At 41.2% G+C, this 23,538-nt stretch overlaps 1 protein-coding gene across 1 annotated transcript in view; it reads right to left on the bottom strand.

Moving 5' to 3' along the window:
• The window catches only part of TEC (tec protein tyrosine kinase), a 52,465-nt gene extending 29,763 nt beyond the window's left edge, over positions 1-22,702 (bottom strand). Inside the window, exons 1-2 of the mRNA XM_085322739.1 lie at positions 22,567-22,702; positions 4,065-4,247 (exon numbers count right to left, since the gene is read on the bottom strand). Of these exons, the coding sequence (XP_085178865.1) occupies positions 4,065-4,202 (138 nt within the window). The 5' untranslated portion in view covers positions 4,203-4,247; positions 22,567-22,702. The remainder of the gene's footprint in view (positions 1-4,064; positions 4,248-22,566) is intronic.
• Between the last annotated feature and the right edge of the window lie 836 nt (positions 22,703-23,538).

The following is a 23,538-nucleotide window of genomic DNA, read 5'->3' as shown; positions in this document are numbered from 1 at the left end:
AATCTAGCCTCTTTCCTGATTCCATAGTTATATTTTCTTGGTATGACCTATGTTCCAACAGTATTTCTAAGTGCAGAAGCTACATTTATCCCTTTCATGACTGTAGTGCAGCTCCAGTTTCACCACAGGAGCATTTTGTATCATCTTGCAAAAACGATGAAGAGCCAGAGCTGCTTGAAAGTACATACAAAGAAAAATTTAGTATGTCACAAACATGTTTAAACAAGATCTTACCCTGCTGCTAACAGTCATGTTTATTACAAAATTGTTTATTGCTCAAGTAGCTATACGGCACATTGTCATGCATAAGACAGAAAAAATAAAGAATATATACATTTTTTAATATCCTATGCAGTTTCTGGTCAAATAAACCCGCTGAACTACCCCCGACCCCAACTGCACAGCATATAGCTGGTCAAAACACTCAGAAGCATCTACAAGAACAACATTTTCCATGGTTGACTGCCTTTTTTTTTTTTTTTTTTTTGGTTATAAATGTTCCACTTCTGTCACCAGACACACCAAGTATCTAATTCTGTTGCCTTATTTACAGTGCTGAGCTGCCCACACTTTTTATGAGCAGTGACTAATCTGGTTAACAGAATTTAATTTAATCTTATTAAAATAAATTGGTATCATAGAACRGTAAGGTTGGAAGGGACCTCTGGAGATGATCTAGTCCAACCCTCAGTGTAGCCCATACAGGGATTGAACCCACAACCTTGGCATTAGCAGCACCATGCTCTAACCAAGTACAATCATTTATGTGAACACAGATCCTGGGCTCTTCTTGAACTCTTTCATAAGTTACTTCTCTGTCAAATTCTGACAGAATTTAATTTAAAAGGCTTCAGTTTGGCTAGTGACTGCATTGGGAATCATATTTGCCCAGAGGAGCAGAATTCAGCTGCCCTTGGCTGACTGCTGCCACTGCAGTTACGTGACTAAATGTGACTGTGGGATTCTCTTAGTTTGGAAATTCCAGGTCAATCTCACCAATCTAAACTGTCAACATTATCAACCTTGAAATTAAACCAGTCTGTAGCTACTCTTTATCTGCTGAATCTCTGAATTCAATCAGTAAACTGCAGTAACATTTGATTTCCACAATAAATATTCAAATATTCAGAGGCACCAGAATTATATTACTCTGTAATACTTTATATTGCAGAAAGTACTTCAGCTGGAATATAAAAGTGCCTTACTGTAAACAGAAATTTACAACCATCATCACTGGAGGGGGGAGGCTAATAAAAGACATTTTTTGTTTCAGTTGCACACTGACACAAAGAAGTAACTATCGCTATGTGACAGAACTTAGTCATCAGTAAGTTTTTTTTATGTAGAATCCGAGTATTGTTGAAATAAAATATTCCAGCGCTTCCCTGTAAAATTAGACCTCATTATTTYCAGACAATATTCTTAATCAAGTAAATGATTCATTGATTAACATTTAAAGACTCTAAAGTGCAAGGAACAGGGAAAACGGAGAGGTCTTGAGGCACTGGTTGTAAAGCTACATGTTATGGCTGAGCCAGTCTAACAAGTTGCTAATGTCAACTGTTGGAGGCCTCCTGTCCTCCACCACCTGGCACCACCTTCAGTGCTTGTTGGTCCTGAGTGGAGCTAATTCAGCTTGCTAACCTAGCAAAACAATAATTCAGAGTATAAAAAAAAACCCAACCAAACAAAAAAGGTTTTCTGMTGATTAGTAGATTTATTCAGACCAGTGTGGAGTCCAAAAAGTACCAGGCCCACTTAGGGTGAAAAGGAGGCAGTGCTGCCAGGCTAGGATTGGGCAGAGATGGACCGATCTCTTTCAGCAGCAAATTATTGGGCTGATGTAGGTGTAACACATAGTTTTACCCCAAAAGTCCTGCTCTCAAGCTGGAAAGTTTTAAGTTAGTGCTCCCACACCTGAGGGCACTCTGTCAGCAATCCTACTCCATTTCTGTAGAAACAAAATGGATAGTTTAAACCCTTACTCAGACAGATTCATCATTCAGTCTTCTCGAAGTGTATTTTAGCCAAAGGGGTATTAAGCTGCAGGAGAAAGGTGATGGTAACTTCTYAAAGGACACCGACTAAACCTGCAAAACCTGTTAAGCTAACACAAGATAAGCCTGTAAGAAGTTTGAGAAGGCTTCTTGTCCCCTTTTGAGAGGGAGAGAAAGTACACACAAGAGTGCACACTACCTGCACCTCAAACTAAGCAGATACTCAAATGCCAAAGTCAGTAAAAATACGTATCTCATTCTTAATCCTTGACTATGTCCAAGCTATATTCAGAGAATGGTGACTATGATAATCTGCTGTGATCTCGGAGCACAGTGAGCAGCASAATTGGGCGTCAGCTTGCAAGTGCAAGCTCTGTAATATGTTTCATTCTGGCAGAGAAACACACTTAGCAAGCCTCAGCTTTTCTGTACCTCCTTCTTTTACCAGAGCTAAGACACAGACACAACAGGTTGCAGAGTAGTTTCCATTAATTTTTATTTCTTGAGTGGCTTTCCAGTGCACAGAGAGTTCTCCACTATCCATTGCTGCCATTTTGAATGTCCTTTAGTATTGCTATAAACCTGCAAAGCAGGCTCAGTTAAGTGGAAAATTTGAGGATATGGTGGGGCGTGCCGGGACTAGTAATCTTGATGAAATTGAGTCTGGTGTTCATTTGAAAAATGCTGGTTTAAGGATTTGCTTGATTTACACTGTTGATTCCTGGTGTAACTTAATTTACATAGAAAGGAGGAACAATAATGGGTTGTTTGTGCTGTCAGAGAAAAATAATTTCAATCACTGCATTAAATGGTTCATTCTAGTGCAAATTAGAGCAGAAATTGGTCTGCAATGCACTGTTATCAAATGCTTGTTCTCTTTATATTTAACTTGTTTAATTTAAAAGTCAATTACATTCCAAGTGTGAAAGTAATGACCTTTACAGTGAACACTGCCAAAATCAACTGTAACTGTAGGATTTTCTACCTTTTTGTCACCTTGTGATAGTGTTGATCTTTTACTGTTTGCAGTAGCAACCTCAGCAGAGGTCCAGCTGAAATGCAGGTTGGTTGCACTCTGCCCCAGCACCTGCAGTGAGGTCCTGCCCTTCTGCCAGGAAGGCTCAGCCACCACTGCAGCTGGTCAAGCTTGAAGACCACACCTAAACACGTGGTACATTGCTGCTGCATGCCCTTGTGTGCAGTGCTAGGACATCTACAGGAGGAGGCCACTGCCTTTTGCAATACAGTAACGTGAACAGCCTTTGCAGTGAAGTCTGAGAAAAATGTCTGCTCTTATGAGCATGTTCAGGAAAATAAGAGAAGACACCAGAGACCTATCAACCTGTGAGTTAGCATTCTCACTACCACATTTTATGTGAACTCCTTCCTTCCCTCCTCCCACCTCAACCTTTACCCACTCCTAAGCTTTAACTCTAGCAATGTCAGCAAGCTTGTTTTGAAGTTCCCATGAAACTCAAATAAAAAGTTTATGCACTGATGGGAGATGGATACCAAATACCAAAGTTCCAGCAAACTTTCATGAGGACAGACCCTACCTGAGACACCCTGTGAGAACCTACAGCAGCATTAGAGGGTGTTCAATTACAAGGGGGATGTGTAAACTTCTTGCCAAAGCTTTTCTAGCACAGTATTCAAGAGGCTTAAAAAGCCGTATCAGTTTAAAACTTCAGAAAAAATGATGCCAAAATCAGTTAGGRATTGATTATTAGAAGCGATTGACAAAGCCTTGATATATACCAGCAGTAAAATTATGCCAAGGCCCTTCCACCAGAAACACTCAGGATAGCAGAGGGGAGAGGGAAAAAAAAAAGAAAAAGAAAAACAGCATTGATGAGCAGCTATAAAAGCTGTTTCGTCTGCATTATGAATAAGAAAGGGGAAACAGCAAGTCATGTTCATTGCCACTCACATTCATTGCCCCCATCAGTCCCTGACAGGTATGATATACTGTCTCAAAAAAAAAAAAAAAAAAAAAAAAAAAAAAGCTAATAATGTACCAAAGTAAGAAGGAATAAAGACAGCATAGCACAAGTCTGTATTTCCTACCTCTGCTCGACCTTCATAATATGTTAGCATGGACTTTGTAAGTACAAAAAGCCTCTCTTTGTAGTTTAAGGGAGAAGTCCTCTTCTTCTGCTGTGATCTTTTAATCAAAATCTCTTGTAGGATAGTAGTCATATTCATTTCGGCCTCTTGGCACCTCTGTTTCCAGCCATTGAATATCAGCTCCTGTGAAGATGAGAGAAATAAATCATTGCTGTATTTCTGGAAGACCACAGATTTGCAGATTTCTGTAGTAGAGAGACTTTTGCTGGTAAATGAAGCCACCTGAAAACACAGAAAGCTGGAGCACATCCTAAGCACTTGGAAGTTTACAGAAGTTATTCATTAGACAAGAAAGCTCAGGCATTGCTCAATTGAGAGCTGCACTGACACATTCTCAGGAAGCCCGAAGCTGTACCTGATCAGTATGAAAGGACGTTGCAGCCTACGTCACAGGCAACGTGGATGAGTAGTCTGAGACCTACTACATGCAAAGAGTCATGTACAAGTATTCTTCACCACAAAGGCAAACAGATTCCCACTACATCACCTACTGTAACACATTTTGCAAAACAAATTATTCTAAAACTTCACTCTGCCAAGTCCTAGAAATTCTGGGTGAAACACTGTCCCTTGTCATTTATTGATGRTTCAATGCCATAATTTTTATTTCACTTGCAGAGTCCACATGCCAGTCTGTGTGGGCAGGCACAGCATGGCCTGCATTTGGCACATTGAGCCCCAGATGAAGAGAGGAAACTCCCATACAAAAATCTAACTACAGCTCTGRCAGGTAGGGAGTAAGGGAAGGAGTTAGAAAGGTGACACTTAACATTTACATATGCACAGACCTTAGCAACTGAAGTCTTGTTGCTTCAGAATATTTTATTTGCAAAAGTTTAATATACAGAATTGAACAGGGATCAGAAATCATTCTGAAAATTCACCCCAATTATACTAATGAAAATTTTCAGAAACAAAAGGTGATTTAGGAGGATGTCCATTTGAGAAGCAAGAATTAAAGAAACTCTTTTTTCCCTGAAAGTGCTAAATGCATGCCCCCCACATTCTATTTAGCAAGGTTTCATACTGACCACCGGAAAGCTACATCACTCTGGACAGTTCTCACTGGGCAGTAAGGTCAGGCTGCTTTAAAWGTTTTGCACAATAATTGATACCTAAGGATGGACTTAGGGGTGCATCAGAACAAATACACCCAGAGCTACTTTGTTTGCAAATCTGGCTCCAGTGCTTTGTAAGACAGAAAACAGCATGCAATTTTTTGGCAATGCTGCCAACTTAAGCGCAGCTGATCTCCTCCCTTGTCTGCTCATTCCTGTCACTCCRCACCACCCTGCATTGTGTTGGTACAAATGTTTTTCCAGCTGTGCACCCAGGCGGGCTTGGGAATGGATCCAACCAAAAATAACTTTTCATCAGGCAGGGCAGACTGCCGTCTGTGCAGGCGTGATGCAGGAGGTGGCACAGAGGCAGGAGGGAGAGGTGCAGCAGAGGCTGCAGAAAAGCCCTCTCAGAAACCTGCTATTAGTTACCTCTTGCTCTCCCGGTTTTGTGCCAGAGCTGCCAGCGGCAGGCGCCGCGCCGCRGCCCCAGGCGAGCTCCCGCACAGTGCGCGCCCGGCACGGCGCCCCTGTTCTGGCTGCAACTGGGGGGAGACATCTCCGAGAAGCAACAGCCCGTCCTCAGGTGCATCRGGGACTACGAATCTTCCCACGCGGCGGGGAGCAGGAGGGACTGACTCAAATCCAAGCCCTAAGTAAATATCGCAGGTCTCCGTATCAACAGGGAACTTCCCTCTGACCTATAAAGAGTTTTTTCAGTTCTCACAGGAGATTTAGGCTGCTGATTGATTGATGATTTACACTCCTATTTACTGCATGGAGTTATTTCAAAATTCTCTTGGGAAACGCACGTACACTTATCTCTGCAGACAGCACAACTCTAGCATGGACAAAATACATTTGACAATATTGTACAGAAAAGGTTTAAAAGCCCCAGGCCTCCTCACCGTATTACTTTACAAAGGTAAAGTTTAAATAAAGTGAAATATAGACACAATTGCTTTAATTCCTCCCCGTTGGCTTTAGGCCCAACCACTTCATTATTTCTTGTGACAGCACAGGAAATGACGCCCTTCGCCTTTCAGTCTAATCCTGACTCCGAGTCTCAGTCGCTGCCTTGGTCAATTAATCTCTTATATCCCATGTTCCTTCCATTTCACACAGCCGGATTTATTTGTCCACTTCCAGAAACGTCCCTTGCTCCCTAAGGTATGCTACAGCAGTGCGCACGCTAAAGAATTCACCGTGCTTTATGTGGAGCCACAAGAACTGAACAGTTTAGAAGTAAAAGACTATAATGAAATTGGAAATAGTGATTATTATGAACAATTTTTTTACTCCTCTGCTTACAGTCTGATGCATGTACACATACATATTTTGATGGTGATCTTTCACATCGYATTCCTGGGAAGACGACAGATCTTWMTTAATTAATAATTATCTTAAGTGCATTCTTTAATTACTCAAGCTGTCAAATTCAGTTTTATTTTCCTTCTAAAAATAAATTGGCATGCTTAGAGGTAATTSGATAACATTATTCAAAGAATTAAAAGTCAGCATTAATTTTCAGACCAGCTGAAGGCATGCCAAACTATAGGGGCTCCCAACACCAGCTTTAACACTCAAAACAATCCTCGTGTCCTCTACAGTACAAATCTTCCTTTGGTAGCTTACAAAAAAATGGAATTATTATTTGTCTTAGAAACTGTGAATTGATAATGCTAAAATACTTCATTTCCTTGCCAGCCCTCTTTGGTCAAATTAACATTATACAAGAAACAAACCAAATCCTTCTGACAAAAACCAGTTTTAAGTTAACACATTGATAATAAAATTGATCAGTGTTTGTACCCAATTGCTACAGATATTTATTGAATCATCACCTACATGCAGACCTCTGCAGATTAGAACCAGTTTCCCAGGTCGGAAGATCAGTCTTTGAATCTGTATCCGGTTACAGAAATCTGTTCCCCCTGCAAACAGTAGTTTAGCCACCTTTCTACTTCCATAAATAATGGTCAGGACACTTGAACCCTCAGCTATTACTCTGAAAGTTTCCTTTCCAAAYTTCCTACGCTTCCTTGAGAAGGACTGCTAACAAATCTCGCTAACCTCTTAGAGCGCCTATATTTTAGTTATTTTTCTTCAGTACAGTTTTTAGCACTTTTCTGCAATATTTTTTAAGTACTCCCTTATTCCCAAGCCATTCCACGGAGCATCGATCTGTTTGTATGACAGGTTATTCATCCTGTTCTAAATAGCTGTGGGAGTTTCATGATGCCACCCTAGACTTTTCACAATGTTTCAGGTATTGCCCTGTTCCCATGTGAATCTTAGTTGTATAATAACAGATATGATTTAATCTGCAGAGATGCTAAGTACTCAACTATGACTGAAATCGGGAAGAGATGGTCAGTATTTTGGGGAAGGAAAAAAATTATCAAAAAACAACAACAACAAAATCAAAGGTTACTTTAAGTAACAGAAGTCTGCATCAACATCCACTGATCAGCCTTCATGTTACACAAATATTCAATAATACAGCCACAAAATCACATTTTTTCCTCAAAACAAGAAAGTGATAAGATAGTTCTTAAATTCATTAAGTCAATATTGGGCAAGATGTACAAAGTAAGTTTGTACCTGTAAATCTCAGGGCTCCTTATAAAAATCATATACCACCCTTCCCATTTCTCACTGGGGAAACTGAGACTTAAGTCAATTTATTGACTTATTTAATTTATTAAATTAATTATTATTAAGTAACCTGAGCAGTTGCAACATTACCCATATACCTCCTGGTTCCTACTGGCAAGCCTTGGAGTATGTTTGCTTATTAAAAGTTAGTCATTGCTAGCCTGTTGGTAAGCACACGCAACATTCAAACAATTCAATAAATAAATAAAAATATATCCTGATCTGGCTAGAGCTTCTCTGGTCCAAATATAATATTTAATTGTTACTCCTTCTGGCACAAATCTTTGTATCACACAAGTAATGGAGTCATTCAGAAAAATAAAGGCATTCTGCAAACACACTTATCACAACAGTCAGAAAACAAGTAACAATAGAAAATATTTGTCTTTGTAACAGGATGAGTTTGAAAAACAAACAAGTTAGAACTTTGTTTTCCAAGTTTCAACCCCTCCTTAATGGTAACATCGACCTAGTGATTTGCCTTCTCCCATGCAAAGTCCTGCTGCTAAGCTGATGGGCTGCTGTCCAGACGATGATCAATCTTGCAGAGAACCTCTGTAACAGGCAACTTCAGCTTCTGACTGACGGATTTCATGCTTCTTTCACACCTTCCATACAGCTGCCCTTTTTCAGATTTTGGGATCATCAATCTGAATTCCAGATGAATAGCAATTCCAGCACTCTCAACTTAATGTTGTAAAACATCCTTTGTTCAACTGAAAACTACTCACGTACACACACAGGAGGTGCATGGCATTGCAACCAGCACAAGTTTTCTGAAATTCCTTGGAACAGGGTCACTACATTTTATAAAATAATTGCAATTGTTTCCTTTTAGTATTATAATTTTAAGTAGAAGTTTAATGCAATGTCAGTCACACTTGCCAATATTGATACACACAGGCAGATAAACTAAGATAATGCGCTTTCATCTTTTACTACAGTCCATTTGGTGGACACTTACACTGAAGTGTGGGAGTAACTATCCAAGACAGTAGACAAGTGGTGTGAAATTACTTAAGTCTTTATCCAGTGCCAGGGAGGTTTTTGTAGCTGAGGGCAGGTGAATGATGAAAACAGTGCTGAAAAAGAGACCACACCTCTTAAACAGGGTCAGCTGGCATTGAGGTGGTTCATCACAGCRAACTCGACTGCCAACTCACTGCTTTCTGATCCAGTGTCAAAAAAGAGAAACAGCTCCAAAGTGCATACAGCCACTTGGTGAAAGCAGTAAGAGCAAAAGGGTTTCTTTCCCCTTATAATGAGATTGCATTTAGGAGAATGAAGTGTACACATCTCCAAATCATCTGTAAATCCTGCTATTGCTTGTAATCATGGCCTCCTATAAATAGCACACTCCCATAACTAAGTATCTTTTTACAGCTTCATAGCACACCTTCCATTTCCTCATGAGTAAACCACTTGGGAAAGGAACTTGTACTCAACAGTTACATTCTTAAGATCTAAGATGTAGCAAATAAGATTACAGGGGCTTTAAATAAAGTTTAAATTATCTACTACTAATTTTGAGTTAGCAGCACTACAGGATATCACACAACGGATTCAGTGAACATTTTTCACTGTTCTCAGTAACTTACTGTATTTTTACTCACTCCTCCAGAGTGAAATATTTGTAGTTTTTGATATTTCTTCTACCTAAAAGTCCTGTAATATCTGTAAACTTGCTCTACTTTGCCTATAGCATATTCTGATCAAAAACCTTTTCTGCATTTGTACAGTTCTTTGCTAGAAGAAAACGGAGCTCAAACTTGGCAGGGGGGAGGGAGAAGCCTTCTGAAACATCTGTCTAAGCAGCAAAATCCAAAGGTTTTCTCAGACTACTGACCTTTTGCATGCTTAATCATCTGTTCTTTTTAAAGATAAAAAGCCTCTGAATGTGTCACTGCCTCAAAAAATAGTATTAACTACAGAACAAGTATTCAGCTTTTTTTTGTTATACTCCATCCTCAACTTACCATATATATCTCATTAGTCAAAAGGTATCRAGTTTGTCTTGTGATTTAATCAAAGACTAGAAACAAATCCGGTTTCATYTCTGAACTAAAGGTGAGCAAAACCCACTACCTAAGAGTTCCAGGTCTTTTTGAAAATGAACTTGTTCTCTTACCTTACTTATTGCATGCCAGATGACTTAGAGAAGGCTGGAACCTCTCCAAGCCTGTATTTTTTGCCACTCTTTCAACACTTGGCAGAGAAGAGCAAAAATTGTAATCAGCTGTACAGCTGATTAACATCTAACCCATCCATAACATATCCATAGCATAACCAGCCCCTTTCAYCACACAAAGTAATAATAATATGACAGGAAAAGCTGGTGGCTTAATGTGATTGGGGAAGGGGAAGCGCTGTACGTGCGTGCATGCATAGATATGCAGAGCAGTTGTAAAGCATCATATTCATAGGCAATTAAAGACACACGCAAAGCTGTATCTAGCAAATTTCTAACAGTAATAGTCTCAAATACTCTGCTGCTCCAGTATTTTACACTTGAGAAAACTGGATAACTCTGTAAGCACATACATAAGGCAGCTCTGTGTCTCTGTTCAACCTGCACACAGAAGTTAATAGTTGCTACTATTTCCATAATAATGCTATTATTAGCTACAAATATTAGCTACTATTAAGTTTCCTTCCAGCTTCCAAAAAAGAAACACCTTATTTTTTGTTATAGATCATAAGCTTTTGAGGGAATCATAGAATTGGGAAGGTTGGAAGGGACCTCTGGAGATCATCTAGTCCAACCCCAAACGAGTGGCCCATACGGGAATCAAATCCATGACCTTGGCATTATTAGCACCACGCTCTAACCAACTGAGGGAATGCACCACAATTACCCAACACCTCCAGCAGACGAAACCCAGCCTCACACCTCATCAGGGGTGACCTCCTCTCCTGGGAATCTGCGTGGTCTTGGGCCGAGCAGAAGCCCTCTGCAGTCTAACACAAACTAGGATTGCCTGGCTGGAAGCAGGGTTTATTAACTCAGACATGGCCATAGTTACTGCATTCACATGGCTTTCAGATCACAGCCTTTTATATTAGCTTGCTTTAGAGCACAAATAGACTAAGCTTGTCAAAAAAAAATAAAATAAAATAAAAACATCCCCAATTGGTTCTGACAGCCAGCAAAAATCATGTTAGAAAATTAGCAACATTTTGATTATCACACATCTGATTCAGGCAGAGAAAGATAGATTGGAAGAAGCATTAAAAAACACAAACAAGTTTCCTTTCTTTTAAAAGGCTTCTTTTTGGAGGTAGATTTCAATATTAAATGAGGGAAGCAGTGCTATCACAGCAATGAATTGAAACAGTGGACTGAAGATGCTGTAGCCAACTACACAACTGCCTGGCATTGCACACGGTGCCATTTCCACGATCCCTAATCCAGTATGTTCATACAAGGACCAAATCCAAGCCTGACTCCTGCCTTTACATACCACTGCTTAATATTCAATCCTTGGACATACAGTAGATTCTCCCAGTCCAAACTTTGTGGCTCTGTTCTATTTCTAAATTTCATAAAGTGCAGCACAAATGGTAAACCTAATTTTCTGCAGACACGTAACAGCTCTTAGCAGCTGTGGTGCCATCAACCAGGACCTCAGGAGGGAATTAGCAGTTCAGCTGCAGGTAGGCACAAAAAAATAAGGCAGGCACAAAAAAAGATTCGCCTTTTCATATGTGCAGGGTAAAGGCGTCAAGTAATGACTATTAGCTCAGTATGCTTGCACAAATGTAACTGGCCCTTACCTGACAGAAGAAAAAGCATGACTAGATGGGAAAGGTCAGGGTCTGCAGTATATTGCTCTTTTTTGCACTTTATGTACCTTCAAAAGGAAAGTGTGTCCTTCTTGTTCTGACAAGTATTTTCATGGCAGGTTAGAGGGGAAAAACAACCAACAAACCAAAAAAGAAYAGCTTGGCATTAATTTGGAGGAGCAGTATTAACTTTACTTCTACACAAACACTGGCTACTCTGGCAGCCTGTTGTTGGCTCTGCAGCTCTGGCCATACATCCGGCAAAACACAACTGCTGCCTCAGTCTGTCCCCTAAAAGCCTCTTGCGATAAGAAGGGAGGAGGAACAATAACTAAACTGCTTACTGAAGAAACAAGCAAAGAGGAGATTGGCAAAGGAAATGGGTGATGCTTTTGGAAAAGCTTTTCCTCCTTCAGAAGGAGGAAATCTGGAGATTAAGGAAGATTAAGAAAAAAAAGAAGAAAAAAAAGAAAAAAAGAAAAGAGTGCTCTGTTAAATCAGAGGTTTAACCTAATTGTGTTTGAGAATCCCAAAGCTCACAATTAAGTAGCAGATTAATTGCTATTGTACATAAAACATGACACCTGAGGCTGTCCTCACCTTTTTAAATTACAGCTAAGGAGTCATTTTAATTCAGTTTCTTCATAATATGTATTTGTTTTCCAAATAGTACAGGATATCAGGGGATCATGTGATAGACCACAAATAAGCTCGCTCTCTCTTTTTTTAATATTTGAGACACATTTATCATCATCTAATATACTATAATATTTGATATTTGCTTTGATACAGGGAATGCCTAATATTTTGTAAGTACGTCCTCCTTCCAGACACCATAATTAACTTTCTTCCCTAAACAACTATTTGTTTTCAGACCATGTAGTTAATTCTTTCTGTTCTGCCAGTACAAACTCCAAGTAACCGATAGTAGTGGAGTGAATCTGAATTTGCACTATTTTTTAACTGGATCACAGTCTTGTTTTGCACCACTGAATTGCACCATCTCAGCACAGAGGAATGTAAAGACAGTCACTTATTAAACCAACTTCTGGCTCCATTTCTCCTCTGGTCCAAACCTGACCGGTTGATTTGCAATAACGTTTCAACAGGTAAAAACAATACTCAATCTTCAGGATCACCATTTCTGATCACCTTAAAAGCTACTAAGAAAACTAAATTAGTAGCTTAAGAAAACATTCCTGGCTTGTATATACTTTGCCAGCAATAAGCAAATCTGAAATACTTTGAAGAGCCTGCCTGTTCTCTACAAGGAAGGACTGCTGTGGCAAAGAGCCCCTGGCACATTTACCAGGCACAGCTGAAGCTGTAAAAGTCCTGGTCTTGCTCTGGACAGCAGGAAAAAAGAAAAGAAAAGAAATAGTAAGGGAAAAAAAAAGAAAAAAAAAAAGCACTATCCTACACCTGCACTACTAAATCCTACTTCTCTGGAGGCATCCATTGAGGTGCAGATAATGCTGTGCCTGCTTTCAATCCTAGCAAGGTTGTCACTAGCTTCTCTGATCTGCACTCCCTTGAGAAATGCAGACAAACCTAAGAATTAACCTCTTTGGGTCACCCGTACTTARGCTTATGCACAATTTTCAGTAGCTGAAGCTGTAGTTTTCAGTACCTGGAGATGTACTGACTGCAAGTCTGGTAAAAGCTTTATAAACTATACTTCCCTTGTCTCACGAGGAGCACACAGAAGTGGTCTGTGTGCCTGTTCCACATGAGGTGGAACTGGGCTTCAATTATTATTTCTTCTCTACCACTCTCTTTCCCAGGCTACCCTCAAATGATCTGATATCTAGTCACACATAAATGAAGCAGCATGCTGGGTCTGCAGCACTTTCAATTTTCTCAAATGCTTGTAGGAAATCCRGTGATATGGATGCATAGGTTTTGAAATCCATCTTCAAGGCCTACCTTTAGTTACAGAAATTCTTGACTATGTAGTTCATTGGAGCCATGTTAGACCCAGATATAACAGATCTGGCTGTAGTCAAAAAGGTAGCAATTCATCTTTAGATGTGGCCAGCTAGCAGTTCAAGTTGTATGAGACGAGTTTGGGAAACTTTTGCTCCAAATAAAATTAAAGACTTTCTTTCAYTGAATCAAAACAGAGCACTCTGCAAACATCAGCTAATGCTTGCTACTTTATTGCCACAGAATTAAACTACTGCTCTCTTTTTGCACTTGTATTCTATATACAAGAAATGTAAAGATACTTTTCACTGCTCAGAAGTATCACTCCTACCCAAATTGATAGCTGCTATAACTCTTTATCTGCATGTATCTGTATTAAAATTATTACTATCATTTGAATCATTGATTTACTCTAGCTAGATGAAACTCTCATAATTTGGTAATAAATCCTTTTATTTCTGCAATGCCCCTTAAGATACTCTCCCCCCCCTTACAGTTATGTAGAAATTGTACTTCCTAAAATAGGTAAAAACTTGTAACCCATGCAACATAAGAAAACAGCTGAGTGCTTTAGCATCTACTGAGTGTCAGCTATATATTCATCCTTTAGTCTCAATGCATAAGGACAGATGGATCTTATGGGAAAACGGACTCAGATTCATCTGTAAAAAATTTACTCTCTCTCAGCTAAAGGACCACACGATCGTAAAAGTAAGCCTATGGCTCATTTGGGAAGAGCGGCATGGAAGTCCTCAAGTCAGGGCAACTTTTCAAACAATTGCTCAACTGTTGAACAGTATCTTCTTTTTATTTGATTTTTAAACATTCTGTGAAGCACATCTTAACAGCAAGCTGTAATATTGAAATCTATGCATTTCATTGAATAGGTAGGTCATCCAAGATTCAGATAGGTTTATCAACAAGCGATGGCTTCTACATGCCCTATGCATTCCACCTGGAGTAATTCTAAAGTCTGTATACCAACATAATATTTTTAACAAAATTAAACATGAAAAAAAGACATAACTGAGGTAACTGTCTGCTGTGTGTTAAGATCCTGGAAATAGATACTAGAAATTTACATAATATAGTTCACTCTTATGATTGTTCAATTGAAACAATACTGCAGAAATATGATACTCTGTTTAAAGATAATAGGGCTATTAATATAGAAAAATGAACATACACTTTTAAGAATAGCTTACTTTAGACAGAAAGAAATTCCCACTAGACCATGCAGAAGCTACAATAGTAAGAACTATTTCAACGAACAGGGGAAATTCAGTTGAAGACAAAACTGTGAAGTTAACTCAGCAGAAGAGTTACTGGCATGAACTCACGTGTCAGAGTGCATGTTGGCTAGTGGGTCTACTTCCCTTAAAAGTCTGCATTAACTTAAGGTAACACTGTAACGCAACATGAACTGTTGCTTTTTTGCACCTACTGAGTAGATGACCAGCCTTAAACCTTCTCTCATACAGACAGTGATGATATGTCTCAAGTTATAGCACAAAAATGTCTTCTGTGTGCGAGATAAAAACCAAACAAGTAGGGGGACAGGAAATACTGCAAGTTCCTGTTTGTCAAGTTTCCCCTGCATCATTTTCATTGGGATAGGTCTTCTCTGCTATATAAAGCAAGTAGAAAAGATTGGACACTAAGCAAACGACAATCTACATGTCAGCTGAGATCTTGCACTACTGTTCTCACAGCTGGCAACTCACGGATTCCCAAACCGTGTGCTTTTTGCTAAACGTGCCAGAACAGTAATGCTAGTAAGGTCAGCACTCTTATCTTCCGATTCCAGCCCCTCTTATCCTGTTATGTTGAATGGATTACAAGGGAAAACGGCACATAAATGAAGTTCAAAATTCCCTCACCATTGTGCCACACCCTCTCTACCCTGAAATGGGACATCGAGGCCCACATTACTGGCACTGCAATTTAATTACACTCAAGACTGTAGAAGTAATGCTGCTAGGCTGAGTTTCACGGTGTTGTGCTTTGCACATGGTTGGCACACTATTTTAAGGATTTTAAGAATTATACTTACAGTAACTTTCATTATCTTTAATCAGTTAGCAATGCCTTTCAGTTTCTGCTTTACACTGTACTTGAGCTATGTGCATGTTATGATAAGGGTTGGAAACTAAAAAGTAAAACCCACCCCATCTGGAGAAATACTTGAAAGAGTGAGACCTATTTTTTTGAAGGAATTAAGGTAGATCCCAGAGAGTTCTACCCTAAAATTATTTGTAGAGTTCTGTTAAATTGTTAAACTTTTACTTGCATTTCAGCCATTTACCAATAAAGTCTCCAGATTCAGGACTGAACTTCCAAGTTGTGACCTTGAAGAACTATTTCTTCACATACAGTGCAGCAAAAACAACAACGAACACCAAAAGACTTCACTTTCACTGGTGTAAGAATTGACGTATTAATTCAAGGAAAGAATTTCTCTCTTAATGAGAAAAGCAGCACTGTTGAGGTAGTGCTGACATCTCGTGATATCCCTTTCTGCAACATACAAGCATCTCTAGCAGAGCAGCTTATTACTTCCATTCCTCTTGGTGCCTGCCTTTAGGAGCCAGGACATTTCAACTGTTGGGAGCTAGACAAGGAATGAAAGTGCTCRTCAGGCATCGCAGCGTCTTACAGGACTTTATTTAGCTTAACCTCCCTTTCAGACACTTCAGCAAAGCTCAATGATGTCTTACTCCATTTAATCTACTGTGACTATTTATGGTAATCCATAAGGATGCTACAGTAAGGGCATCAGCAGAAGTAAGGCTACCATGATCCAGGCCCATCACAGTCAAAATTACAAGGGGTAAAGATAAGATGAGGTTTATAGTTCTTTACAGCTGAGTCTAAGTTTTTCATGGGGACTACCTGCTTCAGGCTGCCTTTCAGAGTTAGCTCTGGTCCAAGTGATCCAGAGAAGTAACTGAACAGAATAGAGGGAAATTTACAGCTACTCGATTGAAAAATAAAGTAATAGGCAAGCAGCAGTCACATTCATGTTTAGAGAGAACTTCGACAACAAGAGTGAACTGATGGCAAGAGAGAGCTGTTTGCAACTCCTGATGCAGAATCATAGTGCTCTGGGATCTCTCTGCTCTGTCACACTACACAGTGTTTCACTATTTATTTCTCTGAAGACTCTGTTTGGATAAAATGACCCTTACAAGTCACAGTGCTTTTGACACATGGGAATTGTCAATATGCCACCTCTACCAAGGAACTGTACCTGCCCCATACAAGTGCAAGTGAATGGGAGGTCACCTAAGCTGCAAGGCTGGTGCCAGGTTCGGGAGCCGAGAACAAACTGGTGCTCACTGGCAGCCCACATACAGGGTCCTGAGCGGGAGCAAACTAACATGGTCCAGGAAAGCAGTGCTCTGAATGAAACAGAGGTCTGATGGGAAAAGAAAATAGTGTGTGATGACATCCCCAAGCAGTATTTTGTAATACTTCATGCATAAGTGAGTTGAATTGAAGTTGCCTAAGCACTTTTGAGACTGGAAACTCTTAACATTCAAGTGCTGGATTTTTCCATTTTGGAAACATTCTTTTAACCATCCTTGCCATATATGCCTAGACAGCAATTTGACTTCCAAAAGATCCCAAAAGTTTATTTAAGATTTATTGTTTTAAAATGTCTCCATGGGACAGAGAGTAGTCTTTTCAGTTCAATTCTATATGTTAAGAACATCTAGACTGCATCATGTCACACAACCCGACATGGGACAGCCCCTCTCTCATTCTCCCGTAGCAGGGCTGGGAATGACTGATCTGCAACTTCAGATAGGGAGACTCGAGTGATTATAGGAAAAATACAACAATTACCTTTCTGTCAGGATATGGAGCTTATCCCTGTAATACAGGGCATCCTATAATTCACAGGTCAGATCAGATGGCAACCCTGAAGACCTAACTAGAACACAAGTTTATAATCTCACCCACCATTTAGATTAGTAGAGAAGCTGATGAAAAGATTCTGGCACAAGACTGCCAAATGTTAAAAAGAATATTTCATTCAGCTAGAACTAAAAGGGCAGTTATCCTTTGGATCTCATAATAATCTCTGGTTAGCTACATGATTACTTGGGAGAAGAGGAGAAAAATTCTCTTTTTGTTTACTAAGTATAGATGGTCGGGCATTGATCCCCCTCCAGTCTAGAAGGGATTACCAGCATCTTCGAGCCCCTGTGCACTCAGCCTGGACCATGGTTCACAAGGAAGAGTCCTACTTCCCGCAGCACTCTAAGACAGTTTCTCTTCTGCCCTGTATTCAAGAGCAAATAAGACCTAGATCTAAAGTGTTTTTATGATTTAGTCAGGTCACATCTCATAACAGGCACAGAGTTGAGCAAAACCCTCCTGACAGGGAACTATTCCATGACCTAGTTGAGCATACATCAAGTTACATGGCAACTGGAGCAAAGTGGTACCCATTCACACAACCTGTTGACAGCAGAAACATGAATGAGGAAGAGTGGAAGCGCCAAGAAAGCATTCACCCCAGGCTCCACATGCCCACCGGCACCCTGCAACTTTTTTCCTGTATTTGTTTAATATTGTGTAGAATTTTTCACCTTAAGAACTGAAAGGGTGGCTCAGTTGGCAGCCCAGTGCTTTTCCTCAGAAGAGGAACTGCACCTGCAAGTGCAGCCTCAAACAGCCAAATACATGTCCCGCCAATCACCGAGAGCTGCCTCCCACGGCTGCCCTCGACAGATGGGGAGCAACTCTCTTCCTTCAGCGGTCAGCCAGCCCCATGCACCCCCAGGGCTGTCACCACAGCTTCTCTCTCTGGGGCAAGCTTGAAACGYCAGCTCTCCCACCTGCAGGGATCAAGGCTAGACAAGCTGAGGTAGATATGGGCTTCAGTGAACCTCCAAAAACACAACTGTCATCCAAACAAGAGAGTGTTTCCAGCGATGCGTTTTTTTCTCCTAAACGTTGGGTATTGTTGAAAAAAATACTTCCATTAGGCAATATCATTCTTGCTAAGGAAGGTAAATCCTCTGCTTAAGAGATGGACTTATTCTCAGGAGACTTCTGTTGCTCTCATAGATTTCACGATCCGATCCGAACATAGCAGCCACTTTACTGTGTTTGCAAGGAACCGATCTCTCTTCATGTACTACCATACCTCCACTCTAAGAAACTGTAAAAACACATTTCCCCTCCCCTCCAAAGCATCTCTTAYGATGATCCTTTTCATCTCACACGTAAAAGTCTCTTAAAAAAAAAATCACTTAACATACTATTCTTCCTGGTTCTATGTCCTGACTCTGAATCACTGCCCGCACAGCTGAGCCTGAGACAGAGGATGACTGAGAGTTGCCAGAGTTGTAATTGCCACGGGGCAGTGGTCAGTCGCAAGTCACCCATCTCCAGTTCCTGCTTCATCAAGCAGGACAGAAAGGGCACGCGCCTTCCGCTGCAGGCCAGCTTCCCTCACCTACACACACACACACCATTCTTTGCTATTGCATTTTCATTTTTAAATTACATTTAGAAAAAACAGACTAGAAATAGAGTAGCAGAGTGTTGTCTCTGTCTGAGGAAAGTATAGCAAACCAGGGATTTGCCCTGAGAAATAACACTCTGTTCATTAACAAAAATAAATTTCTTGAGACCTAGCTGAGCACTTGTTAAAAGCACATGCAGTTTCCTTGGTTTCTGGGGAGCTATGCCGAGTTATTTTAGTGATACAACTAGCATTATGTCCTGGCTGTGAGAGTTAAGATAAATCAGGCTGATCCCTCTGCAATAAGTAGTTCTGTCACACTGCAGTCTGCAGAATGACAGTCTTGTCCTTTATGCTTTGCATAACATAGGAAGTTATGGGTATCAGCAGGCCATTTAACAAAACACTATTTCACAACTTCTATGGTACAATAACTGACCATTGCTGTCACTTTGGGCAGAATTACCTATACTTTGGCTAGAAATATGTGCATCAACATAATAAAACTATCTGTAGCACAACTCTAAACCCCACAACTGTTGTCGTTGAGCCTTCTTCCCCATGCCAATCTTTGCCTTGCTTTGTCAGGGTAGTGCTTTCTATCTTGTTTGATTTTAATATCGTTATTTTCTTATCCTATTTCTGCAGGAGAGCCACTGTAGACTGTTATAATTGATATTTTGGCACATACAAATTTGTGTTTTTTTAAAGCACGGTTCCAACTTCAGCAATGAGAATGCAATAGGTTACAGAAAAGTCAAGTCTAGCAAAGCATGTTACAGGTCAGTGGTTAGGGGAGGTTAAAGACATTTTTTCCATGATCCTTGTGTAGATAGAACCACAGAGTTCCATTATCTAATGAGCAGAAAATGTTTTACATGTTTCAGATACACACATTCGTAAGAAAATTAGACCATTCTGCACCTTATCTTGTGTACTCAGTTTATAAGCTAACACAATAGACAGAGCTAATCTAGAAGAGGTTTCATCTACACAAGTAGTGAGGGGAGGCACAAGATTTTTTTGATGCTGTCAAGTAATTCTGTAAAGTTAAGCACGTCCCAGTTACTTTATCATTAATTACAGGATACCACAGTATCACGGCATTTCTGAATACAAWGTGTTTCAGGGAAAGATAAAACAGTAGAGCTGATAAAACAATATACAGCTGATATTTTATTTATTTCCATTTTTAGTCACTGTAGGCAGTCAGCCAGGTTTCTAGATACRTTACAGTGACGAATTCAAAATACTGAAAACATAGCTAAGAATTAAAGTCTAACATAACTAAAGGATATAATTTTAGTTACCTGACAATCAACTGTTTTAAAGCATTAAATTAACTTCTGAAATAAGGGATGTTCCTCCTATGCATCTCAAGGAGCTAATAAAAAACAGCTCTGGCATAGGAGACCTAGAGTCACTTTACAAAGAATTGTATTTTAACTATGAGAATTCCAAATCTTCATCCTTGGTTTTCACAGCTGTACCAATAAATAAAAATAAATAAATAAAAATAAATAAATAAAAATAAATAAATAAAAATAAATAAATAAAAATAAATAAATGAGGACACAGACAAGACAAAAGTAACCAGGCATTATAGTGTATCTAGAAACCTGCCTACAGCGGTTAAAATACAGTGCCTACAGTGGCTAAACCTAACTGCATTGCTACGTTTTTAAGCGACTTCAGCATGTAAGCTCATATAGAAGTTATTTGGTTCAAAGCACTCACAATATTCATTTTAAGAGTTAGCAGAGCATGTAAGGCATCCCTTCATACAAACGTTGTAATTTTACCATCAACTTCAATTTCTTAGAGATTAAATCATAGAAAGGAAAATCTGAAAAAAAATATAAAGAGTCTCAGGCTCCTGACAGAATGGCCTCTCCTGCTATAGTCCCCCCTACAAACCGCAATTGCCAAAAGACTAAGAGAGGCAGCAGCAAAGAGCGATGGAGCCCTGAAGCTGGGTACAGCAAGCTACTGACTCCCCCCCCGCCGCTTGGATGCTGCTCCAAAAGGAGATGCCTTGCAACTTCTGCTCCTCAGGCAGAAGTTCCTTCCCCAGCCTTTGCCGTGCTGCCTGCTGTAGCACCTTGTGCTGGAAGGTGCTTCCCCATCTGCGAGGACAGCACCCATGAAACAAAACAAGGGCGCTATGCCATCAGGCCCTCCTCTGCGTGTTCCAGCAGAGCACTTGGCTCAAGCAGAAAAAGCTTTGTGGGAGATGACACAGAAAAATCTCTAGGAAAGACAAAGCAGGAAAGGGAGCGTTTGTAGGGAAAAGGAGATGGGCAGTCATGCAAGAAGAGAAATCACCTGTTCAGGGAAGGGAGACAGCCCGCTTTGGTGTGAAGGGTGCAAGAGCCGAGCAGCACAGCTGGCATTCTGAGAAGAAGGGCATGCTCAAAATTCCTCAGGGTACTCACTCAAATGTATCTAAGCATCTATTCATACGGCCCATGCCCTTTCAGGCCAAAAAAATACTCTAAACTTTCATATGCCAACCATAACTAACACCTCRTCTTCCACGCACTGAACAATTCTGGGAGAAATTAAACAGCAGTGCTCRACTCTGCAGCCATGCTGTGGCAAAGGTAAAACAGCCAGCTAACATGTCCGCGATGTTTACTCTAAAATAAAAACAAGTGGTCAAGAAGCAAGTACTCCCAGGATATACTTATAGCTGCATTTCTTGCTATGTTCAGCTTTTTAGTTGTTCTGTTGAAGTAAGGTATATCTTCACTTTTCCAAGCAGAAAATTCACAGCTGTGTCTACTCTAAAARCTTAGTTTAAGGTTCAGCTAGTTACCAGTATCAACTCAGAGGGATGCAGGGACTCAGAAAAAAAYGTGAATCCAGTTACCTGCTGCGCTGGTTGCAAGCATGCTGAATTTGAGTGTTAAACTACATCAGAACATTCACCACAGTGAAAGGACAGTCACATCGTAACACAGAAAGCAAAGGGARCTATTAACATTACTGAACTGTTACAAGTCTCTCAGTGCCTTGAGACACGGCAGATTAGTCTACCTTAGCACAGCAGTTACACAGATAGAAGGAAAGACCCACAGTGGARTTATGTAAATAGAGAAATACAAAGCAAATGTCAGCTTTAAACTGGGTTTGATAGTCTGGACCACACTGCCTTGTATCACGCAAGCTGCAGTAAGTTTATGCAGAGGTTGCAAGCSTGGCTTTTCTTACAGCCTCCCATTTACAGAGCTGAACTGCAGCTGGACGCTGCTTGTTTTGAGAAAGGCACATGCCGGTTGTGCCGCACACGCTGTAAACCGCGGAGTCGCCGCAGGCCCCGCTAGGTTACGCGGCTGGCAGCCCTCCCCGCGGGGTTGCGCCTCGGGGCGGCGGGAGCGCGGCTGCCGGCGCCTGGCAGCAGCGGGGCCGCTCCCGCCCAGCGCGGGTGCAAGAACAGCGAACCCTCCCCCGCCGCGGTGCTCCGCCGCCAGCAACGCGCCCGCGCAGGGCGGACAGGGACGGCGGGCGCGAACCGGCGGCCCCGCGGCTGCCTTACCTGGAGCCGGCGGAGCGCAGCGCCGCGGAAAGGTCCCGGAGCCTCCGGGGCAGGTGCGGAGGGAGCCGCCGCACTCGCCCGTCCCGGGAAGGCGCCCGCTGCCGCGGAGAGCAGCCGCCTGCGAGGCGCGGGCGGAGGAAGCCGCGCTACCGCCGCGGCTGCGCTGGGGGCGGTGCGCGGGGGCGGTCGCCGAGCTCCCCCCGCACAGTGCGCCGCGCCGCGGGTGCTGCCGGCGCTGCCCCTAATCGCCCTCGTGGCTTGCAGCAAGCGCGAGGCGCCTAGAAATTAAAATAAAGGAGGGGACCCGCATCAAGTGGCCCCGTTTCACTGGTGTTTCCAGCTGGTAAAGAAAATTGAAAAAAAAAGTGGGGGTGCATGTTATAAAACTCACAGCAGGATGCAAAATCTTCTCCCAAATCTGCGTGCACGCACCTGCTTGCACSATCTGGCATTAAAATGCATGTGAGAAGCGTTTTGACTCAGGTGCTGCTCACTCTGAAAAACTTTGCAGTGAAGAAAGAGCAGGCACAAGTGGGGCATGGCTCCTCTCTGTCCCGAGCGGGTTGTTATGCTCAGTTGCAACTCCTCGCTTCTGCAGGTCAAATCTGCCTCACGCGTAGACACCTGCTGGGGTTACAATTCCTTCTTTCAAACCTAACTGTGYGTAACGGTCACATCCAGCCACCCCAGAGCTCAGACACCCATTTACAGAAGATGTAACTGAAGGCAGTTTTTCACCCCAGTCAGGAGTTCAGAGCTTCAAGGTCTGTAGTGACACATCACCCAGCCTTTCTTCCAGACCTCCTTATCTTAGCTCAATCTCACCTGCAGAAGACTGCCAGCCTGCAAAATCTCATCAAAGGAAAAAAAAGGGCCTGTAAAGATCATTCAAAATACATCTCAAATATTTTTAAGCCTCAATCTAGCAGAAACAGAACTTGAGGCCTATGCTGCTTGGAAGCAAATTGTTTT

This window comes from Rhea americana, unplaced genomic scaffold, assembly GCF_003343005.1.
Source record: "Rhea americana isolate MKP2758 unplaced genomic scaffold, rheAme1 scaffold_8, whole genome shotgun sequence".
NCBI lineage: Eukaryota > Metazoa > Chordata > Aves > Rheiformes > Rheidae > Rhea > Rhea americana.
The sequence above is the reverse complement of the archived record's forward strand: the minus strand, read 5'-3'. Positions and strand labels throughout refer to the sequence as shown.